Here is a 26,495-nt window from a genome sequence, read left to right on the forward strand (position 1 = left end):
AATTAACCTGTGCTTTGATGTATGTTTTAATGCTACATTACTCAATTTCTCTTTTTTGAAAGAGTTTAACAATCTTGAAAATCAGAGTTTGTCTTAAAAACCTTAACTGTAATTAAAAAAATAAAAGAAACCAGAATGTGACTGCTGTCACTGTAACACAAAGGTGTACTACTGATACCTATAATTCAGCAGCTCCTTCTAATAGAATAGGACATAGGTATCTGACATCCTGCATACTCTCCTAAAATTACTGACATCAGATGCCGTGTCTGGAACTGGGCTACAGAGATCATCTTCTGTTTAGTCTTGTTCATGCTCATGCTGTCCTTACAGCGGGTTCACATCTTAAGTAAGAGTTGTGTCTGCATGAGGGTGTTTTCCTGGCTGCTTTGCATTTTCCACAGCACCCAGAAATGTCAAATATCTGCAGGAGGTCACGGCTAGTCTGAGAGACTGGCATGGCTTGTTCTGCTTTTCATTAATGTGCCATTTTATTCAATCACATTTAGCACTTCCAAAACAGAGACAGCTACATGACAGAGGACAGTACCCAGTTTTACCAAATGTAGAACTTATAGAGCTTATAGAGGTTACTTACCTGCTATGCTGAGTTGGCACCCAGGCACCCAAGTGCCCCAAAAGCTTAGGTTGAGTTCACATAATTAGATTAATTATTATTTAAAAATTGTACCATGAAATGTTAACATTAACAATGACAGATTTTCAGTTTTCATCTTGTGCTCAAAGCCCAAAGTTGTTTGTTCTCATTGTTTGCTGTAGAGGTTTCTTTTAGCATATTGCATTTTTATATCTTTCTGTATGTGTTGTCACAGGGTAACCAAAAACCAGTTGGGGTTAGTTCACTGGAAATAATGATGTGAACACAGCTGTAGAGATGATTTTCAGGTTCTGTGCAGTACCAAGTGTCCTGCAGATAGTATTTCATGAAGAGTAAAACTACACACAAGTCTGAAAATCACTACTAAATTATTTGCATAGTTCATGGCAAACAGAAATATTTAGATCCTTTATCTAGATATGATGAAAGTATCCTGTTACAAGTTACAGACATGGGCAGCTGCTGACAACACAAACAAGCAATGTCGTTACATTTCTTCCAAGTACACTTGCAGAAATGGAAAAAGAAAAGACATAGTTGGTGTGTAGTGTTGCTTCAGATAAGTCTGTGTGGTCACACAAAAAAGAAAGAAACAGCCATGAAAGCATTCGCCAGAAGGCTTGGATTCACCTGTGATGTCACTTGGACCCAGTCAGATCATAGTGGAAACTTTAACAGGTCTTAAGGTAAAGGGGAAAAGTACTGACTTTAAAATACTTTAAAGTGGTGGACACATCTGCTGCCAAGCAACTAGCACCATTCCCCAGTGGGACTCAGACTGTAGATAAAAGATGGACGTAACTGACACATTTTTTTTATCTTCTGTTTTTTTCCACAGGGTGCAGTTGCATATGAAGGGGTAAGACTTAAATGGAAGTCAACATCTATTTAGTATGGCTAATGGTTGCACTGACTTTATAATATTTTTCTCGCTCTGATAGTGTCCACAGGCCCAAGTATGTCTGTGTGAAAGAGGAGAGAGAGGTCCTCCAGGAAGTCCTGTGAGTTTTCAGCAACTAAACACTGAGGAGTTTCATAAGTGGAAAACACTATTAGCTTTACAGCTTAATCATTGCTTCATCTTAAAACTGGTAATATTTCCAGGGTAGAAAAGGAGACCCAGGCTTCAGAGGGCCAGCTGGTCAAAAAGGAGCGAGGGTGAGTCGTGACACAAAGAAAGTCTTTCTAAAATATTTCAGTGTTTAATTAGTGGGCTTCTGTTTAAAGGGGGAGTCTGGGCTGAATGGCACACCTGGAAGTGATGGTCCACCGGTAAGAAAGCAGATTTGTCCCTTGTTTTTGCACAACTGCCAAACAGCAAGCATGTTAAGAGATGAAACATCGGTTTTTAACCTGTTTGAATTGTTTGCAGGGCCGCACAGGTTACAAAGGCAACAAGGTGAGTGACTGTGACCTTTCAGCTGCTCTGTTCTCACTATTGAAACATGTCCTCAGAAAATATCTGCAGGGTCTAACGTTGTGTCGTGTGGTCTTGTAGGGGGACAGAGGAGACTGTGGCACTCCTGGGGAAAAGGGTGACACTGTATGGTCATTTTTTTCTGAGATGTTTCAGTAAACACCCCAGACTTTATCCATGTAGTGACATAGGTTTTATGTTGCAGGGCCCAGAGGGTCCTCCGGGCCCACAAGGACCAAAAGGAGCACAGGTAGGAGTGGCCACAAGTCTCAGTTCTGGTTTTGTTTTATACTGAATTGTGACAATTATGGGCCCTGGTTTAAATCCCACATTTTTGTGAGGCTTTCCTGACTTTTTGTCTACATTATTCACACACTTGTGAATCCATGAAAAGAGAGGATAAAAAGATGTCCATGTAATTCATGGAAGGCAACCAAACCAACTGTTTATACAAGATGGAGTCACTGAGTTGTCATCCACTGTTTTGCGAATGGTATAATTCATCTTTAAAGACAACAGATTTTTAATGAATTTGGACTTTTTTCAATCACAAGCAATTTTCTATTTTTCAGTGTCAAAATTTAAGTTCCATTACTTTCAAAACTCATCGCTCAGGCTCCTGAAAAGTCGACATCCGACAGTTGGTATTCTCTTCAATATGAAAAATGGAAGTGGAATTTGTCTTTTATTCGTCTTTGCACTAATGGAATGTGAATATTGGATTATGGGTAATCCTGATACCATTGGGGCTATCTAAAGCTGTGAATCCAGGCTTGCAGGATATTATTCTTTTGCAGGAACAGACTTTGTGTGATGGGATTAGTGCAGCGACCTGGCCGCACAGCAGCACTCTTCCTCCTCTGTGCTACTGGCACAGTGTCAGTATAACCTTGTTGTTTCATGAGCTAGGCATGAGAATCGAATGGCATGAAAGACATGAATGTCGATCTTAATCCTGTTGTATTTTTTATTCAGCGGCAGTGGGTTGGTCTTGACCTGCAGATCAGTAACACAGTGTGGGGGCTTCCTTTTTGATTCATACATGACTGCTTTTTGTTTGATTCATTTGAGAAGTGAAATATAAGGTTATAGATTATGTAGGTTATAAATGAGTAAATGTGTATTTCTTTTGCAGGGAGCGCCAGGACCACCAGGGGAGGTGGGTCCTGAAGGCCCATCGGGTTCTAAAGTAAGTTTCTCAAGATGCAATGGATTCTCTGTCATTCCTGCTTGGTTGGACTAGCCTTTAAAACTGCAACAAAATCTCTTCACAGAGTTGATGTGCCACCCAAATGCAAATTGCAGGAACAAAAATATCTGAGCAATAGAGGAAATTTAATAGTTGATTTAAAGAGTCACAAAGAAAACGAGGCACCAGGGAGAAAAAACAAGAACCTGAGCACAAGAAACACTAACAGACATTTCAATAAAGATCTACATTGAACTACATATACACAGAGGGCAGATTTATTTGTGGTATGTTTTTAGTGCGATACAGCTGCTGAAGCAATACAACCAAAGCACAAACTGCATTGCATCCTCGCTGAAATTTACATGTTTTCAGCTGGCGATTGAGAAAATTACTGAATGTTTTTATACTTGGTCCTAATGCTGCTAAGTGTCTTTTACACTGCTGGAACTGCACCTCCTAAAACACAGATTAGAACACTGATCGCCTACAGGTGTAGACTATTTGTTCCCCAATCAATAGAATAAATTTCTCTTTGTTCTGGCAACAGCCCTCATTAGGCTACATAACTGTCAGCACCGAGCTCACTGAATAACCTTTAGTGTTTAAATGCATCAAGTTTAAAGTTTCAGAGCTCTAATGTGCACCCAGCTGTAAAATAAATGTATTAATTTGAGGTAATATGTAATGTATTTGATTGCTCTGTGTGCTGGTGATGATCACGAATTCATAAGATTCATGATTTTCTGCAGCATTACCCTTGTGTCTTTGCAGCACCAGTGATGGCTTTCGCTGTTATATGTTTAATATTTTTAATAGACTGTTTCACCCTTCCTTGGATAATGTGTCTGTTTGCAGTAGCTGGTTCTCAGTTGATCCATTTTACACCACAAATAAAATTAAATGACATGTGAAACAACCCACTTATGTGAGCATGCTCAGTGCTTAAAGCAGAAAGCCTGGGTGAACAAAGAAAACTGATAACCACTGTTGTGATGTTTCTGAGGTTTTAGGTTTTGTCAAGCCAGCTAACTTCAAGAAACTCTGGCTACAATGAACTTGCTTCATAGCGTGACCCTCAGGCTTTAGACAATTTAGGGAAATAAGAGGTTCCAGGGGAGAACCAACAAAATAATAAGCCTAGGCTTCAAAGTATCCCAAAGGCCCAACATCTCCACTTTGGTCTCATCAGTCCAAAGAATATTGTTCCAGAAATTGTTTTTTAGATGCAGTTTTGCAAACCTAAACTCTGCTCCCATCTTTTTTTTTAGAGAATCTTCTTGTCAAGCCTTGTTTGACTTTTCCAAATTATATGGAGTGCATATAGTCCTGTGAAAACCTATATTACACAACTATGTAGTAAAGTTCTGGATATTTCCACAAAAGTTTCTAGAATTTTGTGAATTTATCCTTAAAATATAAAAACCCTGTTTTTGAGATACTGTGACATTAATCTCTAAATAAAATAGTGCCTTATCAACTTAAATATATATTTTTATTCTAAAATAATGCTCGTAATGCTGCTTTGTATTGAGCAAAAGCAGTCTACAAGGTCCCCCAAAGCTCAAGAACTCACTTGTTGCTCATTCTCATTCTTTTTCCATACAAACTCTTAATGATGTCCATATTCAGGTTTTGCAGTTTAGGGAACTAAAAGTTATGTATCCCAAACATTTAGATTATCATGTCAATAAAATCATGACTATTTGGTCAGACAAAAAAGAAAATGTTGCAATCTCTGACACACCATCATTCATATGCAGGACTGTGCGGACACTTTCCCTGACAACATCTGCACGGTCACATATCAGCTTTGGCTCAAGAAAGCGAGGGACATAATACTGACCTTTACAGTGTGTGCCAAAGCCTAATAAGATGGTGTTGCTTCCATCGCCACAGAGCTTCCCCATTTCTTTTTAACAAAAATGTCTTTATGCCGATAAAATCACATGTGATTTATAGCATTTTTTTTAATAGCCGACACTCTGAATGTCTGACTACAGTTTTTTAGTAAGCTATGTGATTGGATAAGTTTATCTGGTCATTTTTTGCAAAAAGGTTTTGAATAGATTTGCATAAAGATGAATATTCTACCTTCACAAATACACACTATGAAACTGAAATAAGAAATATTGGGAGACATCATCTTGATGTTCTCAAGAAAATATCCCAGATGTCTTTCTGGATCCAGAGACTGAGTTCATGCTCTGCTGTTATTTATTTTTTTGGCTGTGCTGTTTGAAGAGTATTCCTAAGTGGTGTATTTTTTCAACAGTGAGGTTGATTTACTGAGTCAGTGTCAGGGTGACAAGAGAACTTTCATGTATGTTCTCACATTCAGGGCCTTCAGCACTTATGTCAAGCACTTTGAGTTTACGTGTAATAAAAACAATAAACATTTCCATAAGCATTATATACAGCATTTGTTGCTTGGACTAAAGTTGCCCAGTTAGACTGCTTTGTCAGTATCCTGGATTGGATGGTTCTCTCATATACATTTCTTCATCTTAATTTAATTTTGAATTCTACCACAGCAGGACTTTAGTTGTTCATGAATAAACTGTTTGTACTGTACAGCTGTGTATACAGCAAAGTTTCCCTGAAAGAATCCCTGAGATTGTTCTTTTATTGCCTTTTCCCTCTCTAATGCATGATGATGGATTCTCATACTGAACATAGCCAAAGTGCAGTGAATGTAAATTCTCAGTTTCCAACATTTTTTTCTACTCTTGGCTTCGTGTGATGTTAGAGGGGGTCCAGTAGTAAAAATATGGAGCATAACAGGTCCCCATAAAGAATAAAACAATAGATTAGAATGATTTTATTGGATTAGAAGGACTACATGCATCCTGGCACCATCTGTCATCTCGTCATTTTACATTCTGTTAACCTGTTTTCTGTGTTGTTTGCTGTATCATCACATAACATACAAACCTTTGAACTTGATTACTCTCAGGGAGAAAGAGGACCCAGCGGTGAACCTGGACAACCAGGAGACATTGGTATTGGATTCCCAGGAGCCAAGGTGACACATTTATATTACAATTACTATAAAAATCATAATTCAAAGTGAAAATGTCAGTGAGGATGGAGAGAGATATTTCATTGCTGGAAGTCAAACAGCGGTGAGGTTTTGTTTCTGTGAGAAAGGAATTCAAATACCTATTAAATCATCTCAGTTGAACTGCTACAACTGCAAGACACTGAATAAAAAAAGATATTTTATTACTGAGTTATGGGAAATTTTGTTTTTACTTTTTACTAATTACAGGGTGACAAGGGTAATCAGGGAAGACCAGGTCCAGCAGGTCCTCCGGGCATAGGTGAACCAGGACTCCTGGTAAGTATGAAGATTAGGATCTTTGGCATTAAGAGCTCATATCTTATGAGTAACAGTGTCGTAGTGAGCTTTTATATATAAACATACAGACAAGTGAGATAAAAGTTAGACAAAACTGACATAACTTCGTAAGCTGCTGAGCCGCTTTGTGCCACCAAAACAGCTTCAATGTACCATTTATTCTACAAATGTCTAGAACGCTACTCTCTAGAACTCTCTAGTATTTTTTTCCATATGATTTTTGATGTTATTGTGGGTTATTTTACTGTGATGCGTAATCATTTAGGCATTTCTTTTAATTTGTTACCCTGTTAGCTAACTTAGACCACAATAATTACAAGAAAAAGGTATTTTTATCCACAATAAGTGACATCGCAGCTCTGTTCTGGGACTTACCTAACCTTACATTTATGCACATGGAAGAGGTTAATGAATGCTTTATTAGCCTAGAGGGCAGCAGGAAGACTTACACAGCATGAATAGAGGAGCCAAAGTGAGATGGGTTGCAAAGCAGTTTGCATTTGGGAGGCTGAAGCAAATACAGTAAATACCCTGTCCCATATGGGATCTGACTGTTTGTTACATCGGGGTTGTCAGCCAAACCTTCAGCTAAGCCTGATAGCTCAAATAAATCTTGTGTAAGTCCTAGGCTTTTCCTTTTCTTTTTAAAATCACCCTTTTCTGTTTTAGATCTGCAGCTACTAAAACCTTCACAAGTACAGACTTTTATTTAAAGTTCTGTTTGTTCCAGGGACCTCAAGGATCACCTGGAACACAAGGAAATCCTGGACCTCCTGGAGAGGGGTTTCCAGGACCAAAGGTGGGAAAAGTCTTTGATTACATACAGTACTACATACAGTACTGCATACAGTACTGTACTGGAACATGTCTGGAGCATGGAACAAAATGCAGCCAGCATCCAAAGAAGAGTTTAGGAAAAGAAACAGACTAATTTGTATTTTAAAAAAATATACAGATCAGTGTAAGTGGTAGGATTGAAAGATTGCTGTTCTTAATTGTATAATTTACATACAGCTATGTATAAATCAGATTTCTCATATTTTCTTTAGGGTGATCGAGGATATGAAGGTCCAAAGGGAAGTCGTGGGCCTCCTGGTATTGGGATCAAAGGTGACAAGGTGATTTAACTAAAATTTACTGCTGAATTCCTCATCAATGTCTCCATGTACAGATCTGAATCTTTAATCATTGCATTTCTTCTATTCCTTTTTCTCAGGGCAATTTTGGTCCACCAGGAAATCAAGGTCCAGTTGGTGCTCCTGGTCCAGGACTTCAAGGAGAAAAGGTAAACATGTCAAACATGTGGCCCAGGGGCCAGAATGAGTCCATCAAAGGGTCTCATTTTGTCAGCTTGATGGCTTTGTTAAGTAAAAAATTTAAAAGTCATTAATTATTCCTATTTTTCAGCAAACTGCTCGGCTAATCCTTTTGTGATGATTTCCAGTAGTGGAAATGTTTACAAGTATTTAAAGATTTACAAGTTTTTTGAATCGTAAAAAGGAAAAAAGAAATTCTCTTGATGTGAAGGGCTTTCCACTGTAAGCAGTAAACTATGATGTACATGCAATAACAGACTCAATGAATGTGATATAAACTGAAATAATCGTAAGCACCTGGTGAACTGTAACATCATTTCATAGAAAAATTATCAGTAATTGGTTTTGAGGAGTTTTTCTCTCCAACATCAGTCGGTCAGGTAAGCAGAGAGTTTGAAATAGACACTGAGACATGAAATCACACATATTTATGTCAAAACGTCTCATCTGTTTTATTCGTCTCATCTTTCAGCTTTAGTCGTGCTCTGACTCGGATGAACATTTTCACCCTCTTTCACGTCGTAACCTTTAAAGAGACTTTTTGTTTAAGCATATTTTATTACACAATGATTTTACTCGTCTGACCTTGTTAATACACAGTAAATACACATACACAGTGAAATTTAAGCCTGGGAAATCCAAAAAACATTAGATTAACAATAACAAAGAATTCATGTCCTTCAACACAGTCCTGACTAATGTTTCATTTAGAAATAAAAACTGAAACTGAAGGCAGACATGTTATACTGTCACTTTGACTTTTCTCATCAAAAATAGATTTAGAAACATCCAGCTTCTTCCACTGATCCACTTCAGTGTTGCACGGGGACTACAGCATATCCCAGCTGGCATAGGGGCCACTAAACAGACAACCATTCACATTCAAGTCACACCTACGTATAATTTTACCGTCTCCAATTGACGTAACCCCATCCATGTGTTTTGGGTCAACTCCACATAGAAAGGCCCTGCCTGGATGGTGGATTCAAACTGAGGACCATCTTGCTGGCAAGAAGGCGCTAACCACCATGCTAAAAAATCAAACAACCCGCCCCCCCCCCTCTTCAACTTAACTCTCTTTTTTTCCTTCAGGGAGATCAGGGTCCAGCTGGGCCTCCAGGACCCAAAGGAGCTCCAGGTGTTGGAATAGCAGGACCAAAGGTAAGACACACAATAACAGACAAGATGATGATTGTGAATCGGTCTTCCTCTGAATCAGAGGGTTTACTGGCTGCTGGAGGTTAAGACATAATTCAGTCAATTCAGTTTAAAATAGTAACAGGGAAAAATCGGACTCTAAAGCAGCAATTGAGTCTGTAGTATGCTATGCTATATACTATTATAATAAGGTCCATATTTTACATATAGTCTATCATTTGTTGTGCCACGTACCATTAACACTCACTGGCAAACCCAAGGTATATATGACAGAAAATAATGAGAAACAAATATCCTTTACGTTTCTGAGTAATGTTTTCTAAAGATGCAGTGCTCTGGTGTTTCAAGAAATTCATACGAAAGAAACTCTTATAGATGATACTAAATATTTACATCTTTTTTTGAATACCCAAATGACTATGTGACTATTACCTTCAGGGGGATCAGGGCCTCTCAGGTGAGCCAGGACTACCAGGTGAGCGAGGTGTTGGAGAACCAGGGCCCAAAGTAAGTCCTCTTTGCACTGCTGCACTACTCCTGCTGTTACTTCCTGTAGTCAGAGTAATATTAAGAAAAACTGACCACAAATCCACATATAATACTTAATATGAATCTTTGGCCACACCTTTTGTGTTTTCAGTCCCCTTGACACAAGTGTACAAGCACTTAGATATGCAGCCTGTTTTTACAAACATCTGAAAGAATGGGGTCTTTCTAAAGAGCTCAACGAAAATTTGAGTGTGGTGATGTAATAGGGTGCCACCATAGCAGCAATTTCTTCTAGATATTCCTCAATTAACTTTAAGTGGTATTACTGCAAAGTTAGAGCAATATTTTATGAACTGGAAGATGCATTTTATTTCATTTGGACAACTGTAGGTTAGCCACCAATCCTGCTTCCAGCCTTCATGCTAACCCAAGCTAACTGCCTCCTAGCCATAGCTTCTTAATTAAAGACAACATAACGCAGATATTCATCTTCTTAATGTAGCTGATTGTATTTGCATAGTTTCAACCCCTCTGGGACTCTTTTGTGTCATTTTGCTGTTTCAGGGTGACCCTGGAGCTGAGGGGTTATCAGGTATACCTGGTCAGCCAGGAGAAGATGGAATCCCAGGACCAAAGGTAATGAAGCCTGATGTCAGTCAGTTTTCTGCTTGTTAAATGTACTTTAAATACATTTTACCAGTCTGTCTGTCCACTGTGTCATTTACTGATCAGGGGGACCTTGGGTTATCGGGGCCCCGGGGAGCTGATGGGGCTCCTGGCAAAGGTGTCCCAGGAGAGAAGGTAACAGTGTGTCTGTGTTTCAGATCAGATCTCCATATTTTGTTCTAGAGGTTATAAGCACTTAGCCACAATCCAGAAGATTGTTTACAGGTTGTTTTGTGTTATTCTGACAGGGAGACAAAGGGGACCGGGGGTCCAGAGGCCAGCAAGGTGCAGTCGGTCCTGTGGGGCCAATGGGCCCAAAGGTATGTGTGTGTTTACCAGAAGCATTTTAGAAAAAAATGTCATAATAATTTTACACAGCAGTCAAAGTGATATCTGGAGACTGAGAGAAGCATTTCACTCACACTGATGATGTTATTTGGAGTTGTTTTTGGATTACTGAGTGTACATCAAGTCAAAGTAATATTGTTGCTACATAAAATGTACATGCTGTAAATGTTGGTCCAAACTCAGAAAAAACAAAAACAGGCTTTAAGAAGCACCTTATTTCCAACATGGACCTACCTGCAAACCAGAAGGTTAATTAGTGAACTAGTAAATTCTTAAATGGAACCCCCCCCCAAAAAAAAAAAACAGAAATCTGCTGCTACAGTTACACAAACAGCACATCCGTCCCTCCTTCCAGCCATCTATTTTGTACAACTTCAGAGTGGTAGGGGTGCCTGGAACATGTACGAGGTATAGGTTGCATCTGGACGTGTTACCGGCCCATCCAGGGTGCAAGCAGTGAGGAAAGAGAGAAAATATAAAAATGTATTAAAAAATTTACAAAATTTGAAATTGTTCTGTTAAAGTGTATGACTGATACCATGGTATCCGTCAGGTTCTAAAAAAAGGCCATGATTAGATATTATCATGCATTCAGGGAATTATTTTTAAATGGCTTTGTGTACCGTTATCTTTCTAATAAGTGCTTTCTCCTCCAGGGGCAACCAGGAATTATGGGGCTACCAGGTCCAGCTGGACTTACTGGCAGGGGTATAGCGGGGGCCAAGGTAAATCAAGGCTGCATAACTAAAGTTGGTGTGACTTTCAGTAATAGTATCAAATCAAATCAAATCACTTTTATTGTCACATCACATGTGCAGGCACACTGGCACAGCACATGCGAGTGAAATTCTTGTGTGCGAGCCCCACAAGCAACAGAGATGTGCAAACACAACAACACAAACGAGCAAAATACAAGAATGGCCAACCTGAAACTAATAAATATATGTACAATATATAATAGTGTATGCATTTCTGGATGTGTATACTAAATATTTTCCTACGTGTGTGTGTGTGTGTGTGTGTGTGTGTGTGTGTGTGTGTGTGTGTGTGTATACACATTTTTACAAATTAAATAGTAAAAAAAAATAAAATAAATAATAATAATAATAATAATAATAATAATAAAATATATAAAATATACAGAGTTGAATATGTGCAAAACAAGTGGCATTTATATACAGTGTGGAGTGCATAATGTTGAAAGTAACAGCTTTACTTCTGGGTTTTGTCAGGGAGAACCAGGTCCACAAGGTCCACCCGGAGCTGTGGGAGACCCAGGAATTGGTTCACCTGGATCCAAGGTCAGTTCACTTCCGGTTTACTCTTCAGTTATCCTCCCCAGTAAAGTATGTGAGTACAATTAAGTTTTGGTTTGTAGGGTGACAGAGGGCCACAGGGCCCCCTTGGGCCACCTGGACTAAAAGGAGAAGGTTTCACTGGCCCCCCAGTGAGTATCAAACCAGATTACAGCCTCTTTTATCAGCACAAGACTCCAAGTAATCACACTCAGGTTTCAATGTCAATTGAAAAAAATATTCTTAGGGACTTCCCGGGCCTCCTGGCCTGATGGGAGAGACTGGACCAGATGGGATTGGTTTACCTGGAACAAAGGTAAGTAAAAATACTGGCTTTTTAAAAAATTATTATTATGGAGTAGTTCTCTTCACCTCTTAGGAACATTTAAATAGATAATTTAGATAGTCAGATTTTGAAAAGGAATAAACAGTTCCCCTGTTTACTCTTCAAAGCACCTTGAGGCAACTGCTGTTGTGATTTGGTGCTATATAAATAAAGTTGAATTGAAGTCTTACCTTTTATCTGACCTATTATCCAAAAGCTTCTGCTTTCTTGTTTGATAAAAAATACAAATAACGACTTTTTCTGACTTTCCTTTTGTTGCTGTGATGATTTTGGTTTTAAACAGTTTTATTTGTGCAATTAATAATAGTTTTAATTATTGCATTTTTCCTTTTATTTTTGAAAATCTGTATGTTGTTTGCAAGAATGCAAGACTGCATGTCTGTCTGTAGGCATGTACACTTAAATGAAGCATTTTGTAACTGTGCGTTCTAAAAACTGATGCACAAATAAAGCTATTATCATTATTGCAAGTATCAATAAATATTTAATAACTTACGTTCAGGGAGAAAGAGGCTTGCCTGGGCCTCCTGGACCTGCTGGGCCACCAGGAATCGGGTTACCTGGTCCAAAGGTAATCAGAAATGTAGAAAACAATGGATTTTGTTGTATTTTTGTTGTCTTAAGTAGATATAAAGTTTTCTTTTCCTGCAGGGTTCAGCTGGCCAAATTGGACCACCTGGTCCACAGGGGTTACCTGGAGAAGGGTTACAAGGACAAAAGGTACCATTGTCACCTGTCACTCACATTTATTCACTTGCAGCTGAATTATTGAATGTTTCTATAAGTACATTTTAAGTAATAATGAAGATAATAAAGATTCTGATTTAGGGAATTCATGTTTGCTACACTCTGGTAACACAGTGATAAAAGAATTGCTGTGTTTCCATTGAGTCTCGCAAACTAAATAATGAGTTTTCTAACAGGTTTGGTTGGATTTTAGCTAAGACATATGAACCTACATTCCCTCCTTTTATGCTGTGGTCATTAGCAGCAAGAGAAGCACACTGGAGTTGTTTTGAATGAAGATCTGATAGGGTCAGTAAGTTTTTCAGTGGATCTATGCAGTTTTTTAGAGACAGGTATGGAAACAATTGTTGCCATAAATTTAGATATCATTATCTCACTAACATTAACCATAAAGGTCTGAAAGGTCACACAGGGATGAGTGACAACATGAACTCTGCTGAATGTTTACAGGGCGAGTCTGGATTTCAGGGGATGCCCGGCCCCAGAGGTCCTCCAGGACAAGGTCTGCAGGGTGATAAGGTACCTTGATGTTCGCAATGTGGGAAGTGAGGAATTATTATGTAAACTAAAGTCAGCACTCAAATAAAGGTGAAAGATAATCTATGCAGTGTCATCACCTCAAACATACAGAAGCAACAATGAATGCAAAAGATCATGTTGGGCAGAAAAATGCGATTCTGGCCGATATATGAATGATGGGACATCGTTTGCTATAACGGCTTTACTTTGTCATTTATACACTGCAAAAATTTGTGTTCTTTTCCTCCTGCAGGGGGACCGAGGGTTCAGAGGTGAGAAAGGCAATAAGGGAGACAGAGGGGAACCTGGAGAGCCGGGCATCATCGGACCTCTGGTACTGATATATTTTTGCCAGACATAATACTAACTTTTATTTCCTTCTCTGAAGAAAGTCTTGATGAATTAAGAAGTCATTCTGTAACTGTAGGTTAACAGAACAATTTAAGTCAGAAAATGCTATAGTGTTTTCCTAAATAATGACTTGTTTTAAATGACAGGGCAAAACAGGACAGAAGGGGGAACCTGGACTTACAGTAAGTATGAGTACACTTAAAATAGCTCTAAACCAATTAAATCTCAGATTATTTTTTCATTAGACGCTGGTACTACCCACATGAGCTAATGGTTTGCTGATAATCGTCTAGACAGCCAACTGTATAATCTTATATAGGGACACTATTTAAGGTTTTTTAGCCTGCGTGCTGTTGCTGCAGATCTGCAAACCACTTTGCAACCCACCTCCTGCCAGCTCATTTTATGCTGTATTTAACATAATGTCATGTCTGTTGTCATTGATGCATCGACTGTGTCTTCAGAAATTATTGAGTTTTTCTCCGCATGCGGAGATTTAAGTAACAGGTGGGTGTGGCTTCTGTGACGGAGTTGACACTTAAGGACATCTGCTCTTTCTCACATCATACATATCCAGGGTTTAGAAAAAAAGGCATGAAACTCAGAGTTAAAAACCTGAGCTTGACACTCACAGATATTATTTGTTTGTGTTGCCATATTTAACATCAGCATCCACAACAGTAACAGTGCATGTTAGATGTTATGGAAATGTATAATAGGGTCCCTAACTTAACCAATAACATATGTTAAAAAGACAAATAAAAAAATGTGTTGAACCACCTCTAAAATATTGTACTCTCTTTCACAGAGGGATGAAATCATCAAAATAGTAAAATCCATCTGCAGTAAGTCACAAAATTAAGTTTGTGAATCTTAGTTTTCCTTAAATCAGTCACCAAGGATTAGTTTCCTCTTTAGTCATTAACCTTTATTTGCTCCTCTGGTCGTGTTTTTGCTCCATGTCATCAGGTTGTGCACTGACGTGCCGCCAGACACCCTTGGAGCTCGTCTTTGTGATCGACAGCTCAGAGAGCGTCGGCCCGGAAAACTTCAACGTGATCAAAGACTTTGTGAACGCCCTGATCGACCACACCTCGGTCAGCCGGGACATCACTCGTGTTGGCGTGGTCCTCTACAGCCACATAAACATGGTGGTGGTCAGCCTCAGACAGGAAGCCAGCCTCGATGAGATCAAGTCTGCTGTGCATTCCATGACCTACCTGGGCGAGGGCACATTCACAGGCAGTGCCATCCAACAGGCCAACCAGGTGTTCAAGGCAGCCCGGCCAGGTGTGAGGAAGGTGTCGATCATCATCACCGACGGACAGGCCGATAAGAGGGACTCGGTCAGTCTGGAGAGCGCCGTGACAGAAGCCCAGAGAAGCAACATTGAGATGTTCGTGATCGGAGTGGTGAACAAAAGCGATCCACTGTACAAAGAGTTCAAGAAGGAGCTCAACTTCATGGCCACTGACCCCGACAGTGATCACTTGTACCTGATCGATGAATTCGCAACACTTGCAGGTGACTGGCCTTGACACAGGCTTTATGATCTGATAGTTTTGTCTGACTGAAATGCAGCAAAAAATGCTAAGTAAAAAGCCTAGTATAATACAATAAAGTGGATTTAGAAAGAACCATTTTACTTTAACCAACTGAAAACCTGCAGCTGTGATCCTACTTGATTCTAACACAAGGAGAGCACAACCAACGCAGCAAACCAATAAACAAGGCAAACCAATTCCCGTAAGAAAAACTGCAATCAATTCAAAACCAAGCAAACTTAAAAAATATAAATAGTTTTCTTTCGTATTGGAGTTTGGATAAGTCATGCGTCTTATCCAGAGATTCATGAGTTTAATTTTCCACACAATACTAACATGTTTTTGGCATCTGAAATGCTGCTTGTTAAGCGAGACTGAACATTTATCATTATAAAGAAGTGAAGCGGGCACAGATGTCTCATTTTCCTGTTTTCTAGCATATCCTCAATCTGCACCTGAACATGAAAGTAAATATGATGAACCTGAAACTGGGGAACGTCTTGTATTTGTGTGCTTTGGTTCAGAAATACTCCCTCAGAAAAACTGCTGTGTTGTTAAATGCAGAGTAGAACTGTCCATTTGTCTTCTGGTGTTTGCAGCTCTGGAGAAAAAACTTTTGAGTCATATCTGTGAAAACGGAGAGAGACACTTGTTCAGCTCCATCCCGAGCTCGGGGCTTCCTCCAGGAATCCCAGAAGTCTCCAGCAACGCTCGAGAACCGCCATACAGGACAGACACGGACACTCCCACTTTCACAGGAGACTTCAGGAGAGTCCAGAAAATGGTGAAAACGTGCTGGTTTTTTTAAACTTTGTTCTGTGCGTTCAGACTCTGTTGCAATATCGAAAGGACACTAAAATCATCTTCACAGTTTGGTGACTTTTTCTCTAGCGCCAACAGCAGGTCAGATTTTTCTTTATTCAGGTGAAATATCAAAACATTTACCAATTCAAAAACTCAGCAAATGTTGCCATTTGTCTAAATATGCCAACATGCTCAAGCTGAAAGCACCACAGTGCTTAAAACATTCCTCTTGGGGTCATCAATGAGTTACGAATAACTGCCTAAAGACCCTAAAATATTTTCTTCTGTTAATATTTATATCAAAATTAAAAAAGCAAAACAAAATGTGGACCACATTCTTAAATAACTCAAATGGCTGGTGATTGTTTCCCTCAAAGTTAAAGACTCTTAGTAAAATGTATGTAAATCTCTGAGCTCTTGTGTAAATCTGTTGTCTTCAGCTGCTCTGAAGCTCTGCACCACTTCCCACAGATTTCACTCAGTGACTATGACTAGCTCAGGTGTCGCCTGGTGACCTCTGTACCTCTCTACAGTAAGATAAACTAAACATTAAAATATTTTTCTGTGCCTGTTTCAGCCCGGCCCTCCTGGTTCACACCCTGACGGTGAGTCCACCTCTAGAAAGAGGCCGACGATGAACAGTAGGACCACCTTAGAAACTCAGAGGCTTCCGTTCTTCGACAGGGAGCCCTTCAGGCCGGTAACAGAGTTCCTCCCACAGTTTGATGTGAACAACCCCACACACGATGTGGTGATGACCGGAGCCATCGGGCCAGCTGGTCCTACTCTGAAGACTCCGCCTGAGGAGAAGATACCACCGGTACCAACTCCGCCCCTGCTGTCCTCTGACAACTTCCTATCAGGTAACTGCTGACAGTCTGCAGCAGAGACTGTAAGATGGAGAAATAAAGGTGTCCCCTAAAATGATAGATAAAGCCTCTTCTGTGCATCTAAGTAGTAGCTAATGTATTTTTACAAATTCTAATCATTTTTATCCTAAAGTCAGCCTACATGTAAGGTTTGTTCCTGTTTTGATGAGAAGACATGTCTTTTGAGTTCAGTCTATGACTTTATCTGATGCACTATTTCTGAGTTGGGAGATCTGACTTCCTGGAATCTCATCATCACTTCAAGGTTTCCTGGAACCAGTAAATCTCCTGGATCTGTTGGCAAGAAATCAAATAAGCGTTACTCATGTTAATCCAACAAACAAGCTTTCAGACATACAGTGAATATACAGTGGCTTGCAAAAGTATTCGGCCCCCTTGAACTTTTCCACATTTTGTCACATTACAGCCACAAACATGAATCAATTTTATTGGAATTCCACGTGAAAGACCAACACAAAGTGGTGCACACGTGAGAAGTGGAACGAAAATCATACATGATTCCAAACATTTTTAACAAATAAATAACTGAAAAGTGGGGTGTGCGTAATTATTCAGCCCCCTTTGGTCTGAGTGCAGTCAGTTGCCCATAGACATGCCTGATGCGTGCTAATGACTAAATAGAGTGCACCTGTGTGTAATCTAATGTCAGTACAAATACAGCTGCTCTGTGATGCCTCAGAGGTTGTCTAAGAGAATATTGGGAGCAACAACACCATGAAGTCCAAAGAACACACCAGACAGGTCAGGGATAAAGTTATTGAGAAATTTAAAGCAGGCTTAGGCTACAAAAAGATTTCCCAAGCCTTGAACATCCCACGGAGCACTGTTCAAGCGATCATTCAGAAATGGAAGGAGTATGGAACTGGACGAGCTGCAGAGATCTACAGCTCAGGTGGGGGAATCTGTCCATAGGACAACTATTAGTCGTGCACTGCACAAAGTTGGCCTTTATGGAAGAGTGGCAAGAAGAAAGCCATTGTTAACAGAAAACCATAAGAAGTCCCGTTTGCAGTTTGCCACAAGCCATGTGGGGACACAGCAAACATGTGGAAGAAGGTGCTCTGGTCAGATGAGACCAAAATGGAACTTTTTGGCCAAAATGCAAAACGCTGTGTGTGGAGGAAAACTAACAATGCACATCACTCTGAACACACCATCCCCACTGTCAAATATGGTGGTGGCAGCATCATGCTCTGGGGGGGCTTCTCTTCAGCAGGGACAGGGAAGCTGGTCAGAGTTGATGGGAAGATGGATGGAGCCAAATACAGGGCAATCTTGGAAGAAAACCTCTTGCAGTCTGCAAAAGACTTGAGACTGGGGCGGAGGTTCACCTTCCAGCAGGACAACGACCCTAAACATAAAGCCAGGGCAACAATGGAATGGCTTAAAACAAAACATATCCATGTGTTAGAATGGCCCAGTCAAAGTCCAGATCGAAATCCAATCGAGAATCTGTGGCAAGATCTGAAAACTGCTGTTCACAAACGCTGTCCATCTAATCTGACTGAGCTGGAGCTGTTTTGCAAAGAAGAATGGGCAAGAATTTCAGTCTCTAGATGTGCAAAGCTGGTATAGACGTACCCTAAAAGATTGGCAGCAAAAGGTGGTTCTACAAGGTATCGACTCAGGGGGCTGAATAATTACGCACGCCCCACTTTTCAGTTATTTATTTGTAAAAAATGTTTGGAATCATGTATGATTTTCGTTCCACTTCTCACGTGTACACCACTTTGTTTTGGTCCTTCACGTGGAATTCCAATAACATTGATTCATGTTTGTGGCTGTAATGTGACAAAATGTGGAAACGTTCAAGGGGGCCGAATACTTTTGCAAGCCACTGTAAAGGCTGGACATGGCCACAGTGACTTCACCCATTGGTTAATGAGATTGTAAATCTTTGAGCTGAGTATTTTTGCTCTTGACCTCTTGGTAATCGTTATCAGAGATCAAAAGCAAATGCTTACTGGAACTGAAGAACTGGTTAATTACAAGTACGGCCCACGCTAAAGCATGCCCCGCTTTGTCATCATTTCTAACTATTACAGGGATTTAATTTAAAATACTAATTATTTACAAAAATTAGCATTTTAATCCAATTGGAATTTACTGGGTAAACAATTAGAGTGAGGCCTTAAGTCATCAGGAACTTGCAGATCAAGGGAAGCAAAAATGTTTTTTTTTTGTTTTTTTTTCCTCTATCTAAAAGAGCCGCCCCCTGCTGGAGAATATCCATCAGTGGCTCTGAGCAAGAACTGTCACACAATTTAAACATGCATTTGAAATTATAGGATTCATATCTTATTTTTCAAAGACATTTCTGTACAAACGCTGTAAACACCTGCATTCTTCTTACTGCTCTGATGCTTCAGAGCAGTAAAATTAAGCTTTTAAATTGCTTTAAAAAGGTTGCTGTTTCAAACAGCTGTCACAAAATGTGATAATATAGGGATAGGTATCACTCAGTCAACTGGATGATTTAGGCAGCAAAACTTGACTGGAATCAACCCTAAATACCACTTTCAAACAGAACACTGAAGGATTCTCTCATAATCATGATCTCATGAATCTTGTAAGAATTGAACTGCCTTGTAGGGCCAGAAATATTGGTCAGTGTTGTCCAGCAGCTTTTATTTGGATTGGTGTAAACCTTGCTACAAACATTGATGGTCATCAGAGGATCAAAGCAATCCTCTAATGTAATTCCTCTGTCTACACCATGAAAGTCACATTGTTGATCTATTAGAAACTGTTAGGTCCCACATTTTGATTCTAGTGCCATTTTCAGTTTCTCTCCCAGATGTCCTTAGTTCTGCAGAGTGCTTAATATATTACAATACAGGAAACTTTAAACCATGTTTCAATGCTTTATTTTGCCCCTCTGTCCTTGTCCCATTAAACAAAAAAAGAAAACATATTTACCAGTAACTGAACACAGCAAAAGAATAAGAGTCCCCACAGGGCTGCTAGCACAGGTGTCGTCTCTGATAACACTATTTTTTGTGGTCTCTAGCCGAGCGCTGCACCCAGACCCTGGATCCAGGGCCGTGTCGGGAATATGTGGTGAAGTGGTACTACGATCCCACGGCGAATTCCTGTGCTCAGTTCTGGTTTGGAGGCTGCTTAGGGAATGACAACAAGTTTGATACTGAGAAGAGCTGCAAAGAAGCCTGTGTCAAGGCCTGACACGCACATGCCTGCAGTCACACACACACATATGAAATGCTTAGAAAAGATTTTGATTCAAATTGATGTGAGATTTACCAGAAAGTTCACTTCAGTAAGTGAGTACTCTTGTAGTTACTTTGACACGGATAGATAAGCAGCTAATGTTAGAAAGCATCATTAAATCAAACTGAGTTTTAGGTTTTAAATGTAGTGGACTACTTATTTGTGGTATTTGTCTTAAAACAAAGAAAAAGAGGAAACAATTTTTATGTCACTTCAGAGCTCCTCTGTTAAAATACCACTAACTTCTTTAAGAACAAGAAAATGTAACTTTTTTATAATGCAATGTTTTTTAATGATACTTTTTATGTGTACGTTTATTTTTAATACTTATGTCATTAAAAGATCAAATAAAAGTGTACCTTTTAATCATGAGCATCCAAGTTTCATCCAAGGCTCTTAGTTTAAGGTTTGTGCTGAATAGACATGATTTTTTTCCCCCCCTCTCCAAATACACACAAAAAACAAACAAATAATGCTTCTAAAAATGCTTGGTGTATTTTTAGATTAAATATTTAGTTTTAGATGTTAAACAAAGAGACTTAAGTGCTGGGGAACTGGAACCTTTCTTAAAATCAGCCCATTTTCATGGGATCAAAGATAACTGACGACACAGGTGTGGGTATACCTCATAAATTAAACTCATCTCTGGGCGATTCTTTGTTTGAAATTTCCACTTGTAAGCTGAAGCCATGAATGCACAAGTAGTAAAGTAATCATAATGAAATAATGCAAGTGATAAATTAAAAAAGCGAGGAGTGGCCAAAGCAGCATGTGTGTCAGACTTCCTTCATGAAGTTTTAAAAATAATAAATTTTAATAAAATCTAATTACACTTGAGTCTTTTGTGACATTTGTTTAATTTTAAATCTATTGTGTGTAACATAGAGAACCAAGTATATTAAAACCGTTTTACCTTCCAAACATTTGACCGTACCCACCCGTTAAAGAGGGACTCATTAAGCTCTGAGCTGCAGCAGCTAATTACTCTGCCGACAATTTCCCCAGATCTTGCTAAACAAGATCCAAAACGAAAATAACAAAAACACCGACAAGAAGCAGATGTTCTGTTGCTGAAGTTGAGAGGATTCACCTCCCATAAGAAGCACAATTGGAAGATGACTCAGCGCGAGACACTTGCTTCAAGCCAAAGTTTCAAATTGGACATGATTACATGTAATTACGGAGGAGAGGCTGCTCTCAGAACAATGCATCTTCAGCTTGAGACAAAAAAAAAAAAAAAAAATCATATGGAGTGCCCATTTAGCTGTAAGGCGTCTTCTTGTTGACTTTGGGGTAACGTCTCCAGAGAAATGTAAATGGCTGGTTTTGCTGGGCGAGGGTGGCAGGTATTATTTTGCATCACTGCTGCCGTCAGAACCGTATCGTGCTAAAGTTAATTAAATGGGAGAAAAAGCAAAGGAATCAGTGAACAAAAGCGGTGGAAAAAATTTTTAAAAAACATTTTAATCGTTAAACTGACTGTACATTCATTCAGATCGAAATTCACAGGAGAGTTTTTAAAAAGAGCGGGATCACTTGTAGAAGACGAGGGAAGAGGTCATGATGATGTATCCTGGCTGCTGCGCTGGGTTTGGATCCCGTCCGTTGAACAAGCCAAAGTAGACGACAGTGTTGGATTCAGACCTGCTCATGTTGAGCTGTCGGGACAGGAAGAGAGCCGCACAGTATTAATAAAACCAGTCTAATGAAATGACGTGAGGTTCAGTCTCAGAGACTAGTCAGGATTTACTCGATTAGATCAGGAGTCTTTGGGGTCAATAACTCACTCGAGAATAATAAAGTGCTCCTTTATTCTAATGGGTACAACTTCAAATCAAGTGCTTCTCCTCAGCATGACTTCAATTTGAGGTTCTTATAAAACTACTGAAGAAGAGAAGCCCTTAGAGAAAGCACTGTGTAAGTGTGTAAGCGACGCAGTGATGAATTCCCACTGGCAGATTTCACATTGTGTCCTTCTTACAGCAAACTGATTGTACTTTTACTTTTTTCCTACTCTTGAGTCTGTTTGATGTCATAAAGGGGATATCCCTTATATGTTCATGGGCCCCACCCATCTGGATTCAATTCTTCTGTCAACACGTGGAAGCCAATCAGAAGACAGTCAGCTAAAAGGAATGGAGACGAGAGCTAGAACGATTTCAGACAGAGGGACTGCATCAAGGCCAAGAATAAGACTAGGATTATTTTGAACTGTCAGTCATGCAAAGCTTCTCTATCAGAGGCCAGTAATGTCAACATTGAGCTGGAAATGAGCATAACAGAATATTCAGCCTAGTGCAGCTGTGCATCCGTTTTGAAGACTCTCCAGCTTTTAGACAGTTTTGATTTCTCTTTGTTATTGTGGACACCACTAGAAAGCTCACGCAAAAGCGTATAAGATCTATTATTGCCACATCTGTCCTTAAGAAACATGAAATTCTCAAACTTTAAGGCAACAGTTCTGTTGTGTTAAAAAGCTATAAAGCATGGCTCGATTGCCAGTAGTCTGCTTACTGTGGCTGAATAACATTTTAGGACGGTTTTGTTGTGGGTTTCATATTAAGAGGAGCTTTAAGTCTGGCATTTCATAAATATTCAAGGGATGAAATGAGAAACTTGGTGGAGAAGAACCAACCTGTTTGGTGACGTCAACCCTCCACGGATTCACCTGTAGTCCATCACACCAGCCTCCACGGCCGTACAGCCATGTGCCGTGTTCGTTCGGTACAGCGCCCTCTTTGACGCGCATTGCACAGCCCAGAGCCGTTCCTAATGGTCCCAACATGACATTAAAAGCGTTTGATTTCCAATTTGCACCGACCAGTTTATTTTTAAGGCTTTAACAAGCACCTTGATAAACAATCCTCAGGTACATTTGTAGGTTAGTTCATCAGCAGAATATTTTTTAAAATTAAAAAGAAATGTACAGTTTGAGGATTTCAAATTCATTTTTGTGGATAGAGTATCGATCTAGTATTTTTAAATTTGGATGGCAGGACAAAATTAAACTTGTCCTGAGGACTCAGACCACTGACAACTATAACATCTAAAATCTTTAGCAGTCATGCAGAAAGCATCTTTTCCTCACCTGCAGAATCAAATACGTGGGTGTTGTTATAAGCAGCGTTGATCACGAAATGGTGGGAGGTGACACAAAATTCTCCGCAGCCGTTCTCGTCGCTGCCGTGTCCTGTGATGACAGCGTACAGCTCCACCTGAAAACAGACATGCAGCCAATGTGATCCTCCACAGACAGCTGTAAACAACTAGCAAAGACTGTATGTAAAAGATGGACGTAGCCATCGTGACTTCAACCTTAAGGACTCTGAAGATATATTACATTGAAGCCTTGAGCTGCGTTTTCACCATCGACTTCATGGCGTTTTTCTTGAATAACTGTTTAGCTCATAAATTAAGTTAGCAGTAGGGTTATTTTCTCCATAAACTTCTATCCAGCCTGACCCCTGGTGGCCATTGCAAAGAATGCAGCTGGAAGTTACGTCCATCTTTTAGAAACAGGCTTTGACATTTTGTAGTTAACATCATATCCGATACCTTTTTGGTGGACGGTGGGACAGTGAATTTGATTGGCTGGTACCTCTTGTTGTAATTTTTGTCAAAGGTTCCTCCATCGTACAGTGACATCACTTTAAAGGGATGAAAGCTCTCCACAAAGTTTCCTGTGACAGAGAAAAAAACCAAACAAAAAAAATCTGACGCAACATCTTCCTCTAGATTTACAAATTATGGAGCTTTAATAATCCTGATTTTTTATGCGTTTAATTGATTATTAATGATATATTTTGAATATGCTTTAGCATCCAAGTGGTTTAAACATACATTTTAAGATCATATCCTGGTTTGTTTGCATGAGAAAGATCTGCTCAGTAGTGCCAATTTGTGCTCAGCGCACACACTCATGACATGTTTGTAAAATGTAACAAGCTTCCTGCTGCAGTTTGATTGCATCATCTGTGTTATTCACCTGTCTGATTGGTGCCACTGAACCTCAGATTGAGGGAAACAATCCAAGGCATCGCCCAAGGCACGGTCTTCATAGTGAAGGTGCATTTATTGCTGTCCAGCAGGGGGATCAGAGGGGACACATCCGTCAGCCAGCGCCCGATACCTCTGGTAAAATAAGACAAAAATCATATTGCACAAACTAATAATAATGATAATAATAATAATAGGTTGCATTTATATAGCGCTTTTCGGGGCCCTCAAAGCGCTTTACAATTCCACTATTCATTCACTCTCACATTCACACACTGGTGGAGGCAAACTACAGCTGTAGCCACAGCTGCCCTGGGGCAGACTGACGGTCATAGCTGTGCTATCAGTGCTTCCCACGAGCTTTGTACCTGCGGAAGGCAGTGATCCATCGACCCAGCTCCATGTTGCAGTACGGACTCGTGCGGTCGCAGCAGACAAAAAGCTGCACAGTGTGATCCCACTGAGCGCATGACGAGTCTCTCTTGCCCGGACATGACAGCGATGCATCAAGCTCCAACATGTCAAAGTCCAACAAGTCTGTGGACAAAGTACTTTTTTAAAAAAATTAAAATTAAAATTAAAAAAAGAAAAATCATACATTTTCCATCTTTCTTATATGTCAATGTTCCTGCTGCCGAGAGTCGACCATTCACCTATTCCAGTAGGATGTTAAGTCACTCTGTGTATATAATTTTTGCAGTCAAGATGCCAAAAACTGCTCTTTAAAAAGAAAAAATTAAAATGAATAAAATTTAAAAAAAAAAAAATCATTTGAAACTCCAGAGTTGAGAAGCCCACAGAGGGGCTGCTCCCAGTCCCTGCCACCAGGACAATGAAAAATGTTCATATTTGAAGTTAAGATGAATATCCAACATTGGTTTGGGGTGTAAAGAGTCATGATAGCTGCAAAATGATCAGTTTTATTTTAACAATATCTGATATTTCTTTTCTGTCACATGAATCTGATTAAAGTGTAATGCTTTCACAGATAAAAATCAGTCTATTACAGCAGCATTATATGAACAACTTTTCTATCACAATTAACCTGATTATGTAATTAACAGTTGTTTTGATAAACTTACCTATAGACAGGTCGACTGTGGCCACGGCTCCTTTGTCCCCTTGCATTTGGACTTTATCAAAGACAGAAACAACTTTTGCAGGATTCTGGAGTTTAGTCTGCAGATCAGCAAAGAAATCAAACCTGGAGACGAAGCAAAAGTAACTGATTAATGACAAAAAACCAAAACAAAACAGTGCATCCATGGAGAGCTTGTACTGGTGACTACAAACTACATCAAATGCCATAACCAAAATATCTATTTTGAGGTTCATTATGCATAAGATACAGCAGTTTAAAAAAAACAAAAAAACAAAAAAAACCAAATACAAAACAACATAAAAATTTACTGCATATAAGTTTCATCCTTTAGAGGTGTCACATGTCCTGTCTTTTTGGGGGGTGAGAAAGGCCATGGGCATTGATTTTAGGAAGTCTTCTTATAGCTCATCACCTACCATCATTACAGCTGCTGATATTGAGATTGTGGAGAGTTACAAGTATTTAGGGGTTGTTCTTGACCTCAAACTGTGTTTTGAGTAGAGATGGCACGATACCACTTTTTTATGTCCGATACCGATACCGATATCATAAATTTGGATATCTGCCGATACCGATATGAATCCGATATAGTGTTTTTTAATCAACAAAACTGGTTTTTTTTTAAATATCTTGCTGCATTTTGTATAAGTTCATACTCAAGTTTAAAACAACAACTACACTAAAGCTATTCTGTTATACCTATATGCAAAAAAAAAATATTTCATAGTTCAGCAATACTGATCAATCTAATAAACTTAAACCTACACCATCCTCCCTATTCTGGTATTTTAAAGAGTACTTAGCGTAAATATTAAGCAACCTAACTAATAGGGTTCCAACTCCCAGCAACAACAAAAATAAATAAATAAAAAATAGGGAACCACCCCTAACGCTCCACCTCATGATGCTTAATCAACGTAATCAACCTTAATTTGATGCAGTGTGAAAAAAAAATGCACAGAAATCAATTATTTTTCAAGAAATATTAAATAGATTCAACATCTTTCTTCAACAAAATTGCAGACTGCACAGATGGTACCTTCCCAAAGGAAAAAGTACTATAGCTTACTAGGGTATATATATATTAGACTTAATAGTCACTATATACAG

The 26,495-nt window shown here is 39.3% G+C and overlaps 2 protein-coding genes across 8 annotated transcripts in view; one reads left to right on the forward strand and one right to left on the reverse strand.

The window, feature by feature from the left end:
- The window catches only part of col28a1b (collagen, type XXVIII, alpha 1b), a 25,606-nt gene extending 4,757 nt beyond the window's left edge, over window positions 1-20,849 (forward strand). For 4 of the 5 annotated variants that reach the window (XM_086312296.1, XM_086312293.1, XM_086312297.1 and 1 more), the window contains 32 exons: window positions 1,458-1,478; window positions 1,561-1,620; window positions 1,724-1,777; window positions 1,847-1,891; window positions 1,992-2,018; window positions 2,118-2,162; window positions 2,242-2,286; window positions 3,172-3,225; window positions 6,182-6,250; window positions 6,497-6,565; window positions 7,317-7,385; window positions 7,636-7,704; window positions 7,803-7,871; window positions 8,995-9,063; window positions 9,499-9,567; window positions 10,114-10,185; window positions 10,282-10,350; window positions 10,464-10,535; window positions 11,220-11,288; window positions 11,796-11,864; window positions 11,942-12,010; window positions 12,106-12,174; window positions 12,707-12,775; window positions 12,856-12,924; window positions 13,402-13,470; window positions 13,724-13,804; window positions 13,968-14,003; window positions 14,630-14,666; window positions 14,791-15,345; window positions 15,965-16,149; window positions 16,747-17,032; window positions 20,070-20,849. In XM_086312296.1, coding sequence (XP_086168422.1) covers window positions 1,458-1,478; window positions 1,561-1,620; window positions 1,724-1,777; window positions 1,847-1,891; window positions 1,992-2,018; window positions 2,118-2,162; window positions 2,242-2,286; window positions 3,172-3,225; window positions 6,182-6,250; window positions 6,497-6,565; window positions 7,317-7,385; window positions 7,636-7,704; window positions 7,803-7,871; window positions 8,995-9,063; window positions 9,499-9,567; window positions 10,114-10,185; window positions 10,282-10,350; window positions 10,464-10,535; window positions 11,220-11,288; window positions 11,796-11,864; window positions 11,942-12,010; window positions 12,106-12,174; window positions 12,707-12,775; window positions 12,856-12,924; window positions 13,402-13,470; window positions 13,724-13,804; window positions 13,968-14,003; window positions 14,630-14,666; window positions 14,791-15,345; window positions 15,965-16,149; window positions 16,747-17,032; window positions 20,070-20,242 — 2,883 coding nt within the window. In that variant the 3' untranslated portion in view covers window positions 20,243-20,849. Of the gene's footprint in view, window positions 1-1,457; window positions 1,479-1,560; window positions 1,621-1,723; window positions 1,778-1,846; window positions 1,892-1,991; window positions 2,019-2,117; window positions 2,163-2,241; window positions 2,287-3,171; window positions 3,226-6,181; window positions 6,251-6,496; window positions 6,566-7,316; window positions 7,386-7,635; window positions 7,705-7,802; window positions 7,872-8,994; window positions 9,064-9,498; window positions 9,568-10,113; window positions 10,186-10,281; window positions 10,351-10,463; window positions 10,536-11,219; window positions 11,289-11,795; window positions 11,865-11,941; window positions 12,011-12,105; window positions 12,175-12,706; window positions 12,776-12,855; window positions 12,925-13,401; window positions 13,471-13,723; window positions 13,805-13,967; window positions 14,004-14,629; window positions 14,667-14,790; window positions 15,346-15,964; window positions 16,150-16,746; window positions 17,033-20,069 lie in introns of those variants that run through there. The other variant, XM_086312298.1, reaches the window with a different exon arrangement.
- ngly2 (N-glycanase 2) overlaps window positions 20,645-26,495 on the reverse strand; it is a 13,848-nt gene continuing 7,997 nt past the window's right edge. The window contains exons 6-13 of one of the 3 annotated variants that reach the window (XM_086312303.1): window positions 25,366-25,487; window positions 24,652-24,820; window positions 24,273-24,418; window positions 23,843-23,967; window positions 23,376-23,502; window positions 22,923-23,056; window positions 21,824-21,945; window positions 20,645-21,674 (exon numbers count right to left, since the gene is read on the reverse strand). In XM_086312303.1, coding sequence (XP_086168429.1) covers window positions 21,659-21,674; window positions 21,824-21,945; window positions 22,923-23,056; window positions 23,376-23,502; window positions 23,843-23,967; window positions 24,273-24,418; window positions 24,652-24,820; window positions 25,366-25,487 — 961 coding nt within the window. In that variant the 3' untranslated portion in view covers window positions 20,645-21,658. Of the gene's footprint in view, window positions 21,675-21,732; window positions 21,946-22,922; window positions 23,057-23,375; window positions 23,503-23,842; window positions 23,968-24,272; window positions 24,419-24,651; window positions 24,821-25,365; window positions 25,488-26,495 lie in introns of those variants that run through there. The other 2 variants (XM_086312305.1, XM_086312304.1) reach the window with 2 other exon arrangements.

The sequence above is a fragment of the Aulonocara sp. 'chitande type north' Nkhata Bay genome, linkage group LG11 (assembly GCF_057382095.1).
Source record: "Aulonocara sp. 'chitande type north' Nkhata Bay isolate Kocher_YH1m ecotype deep benthic linkage group LG11, A_spYH_male_GT1.1, whole genome shotgun sequence".
Taxonomy (NCBI): domain Eukaryota; kingdom Metazoa; phylum Chordata; class Actinopteri; order Cichliformes; family Cichlidae; genus Aulonocara; species Aulonocara sp. 'chitande type north' Nkhata Bay.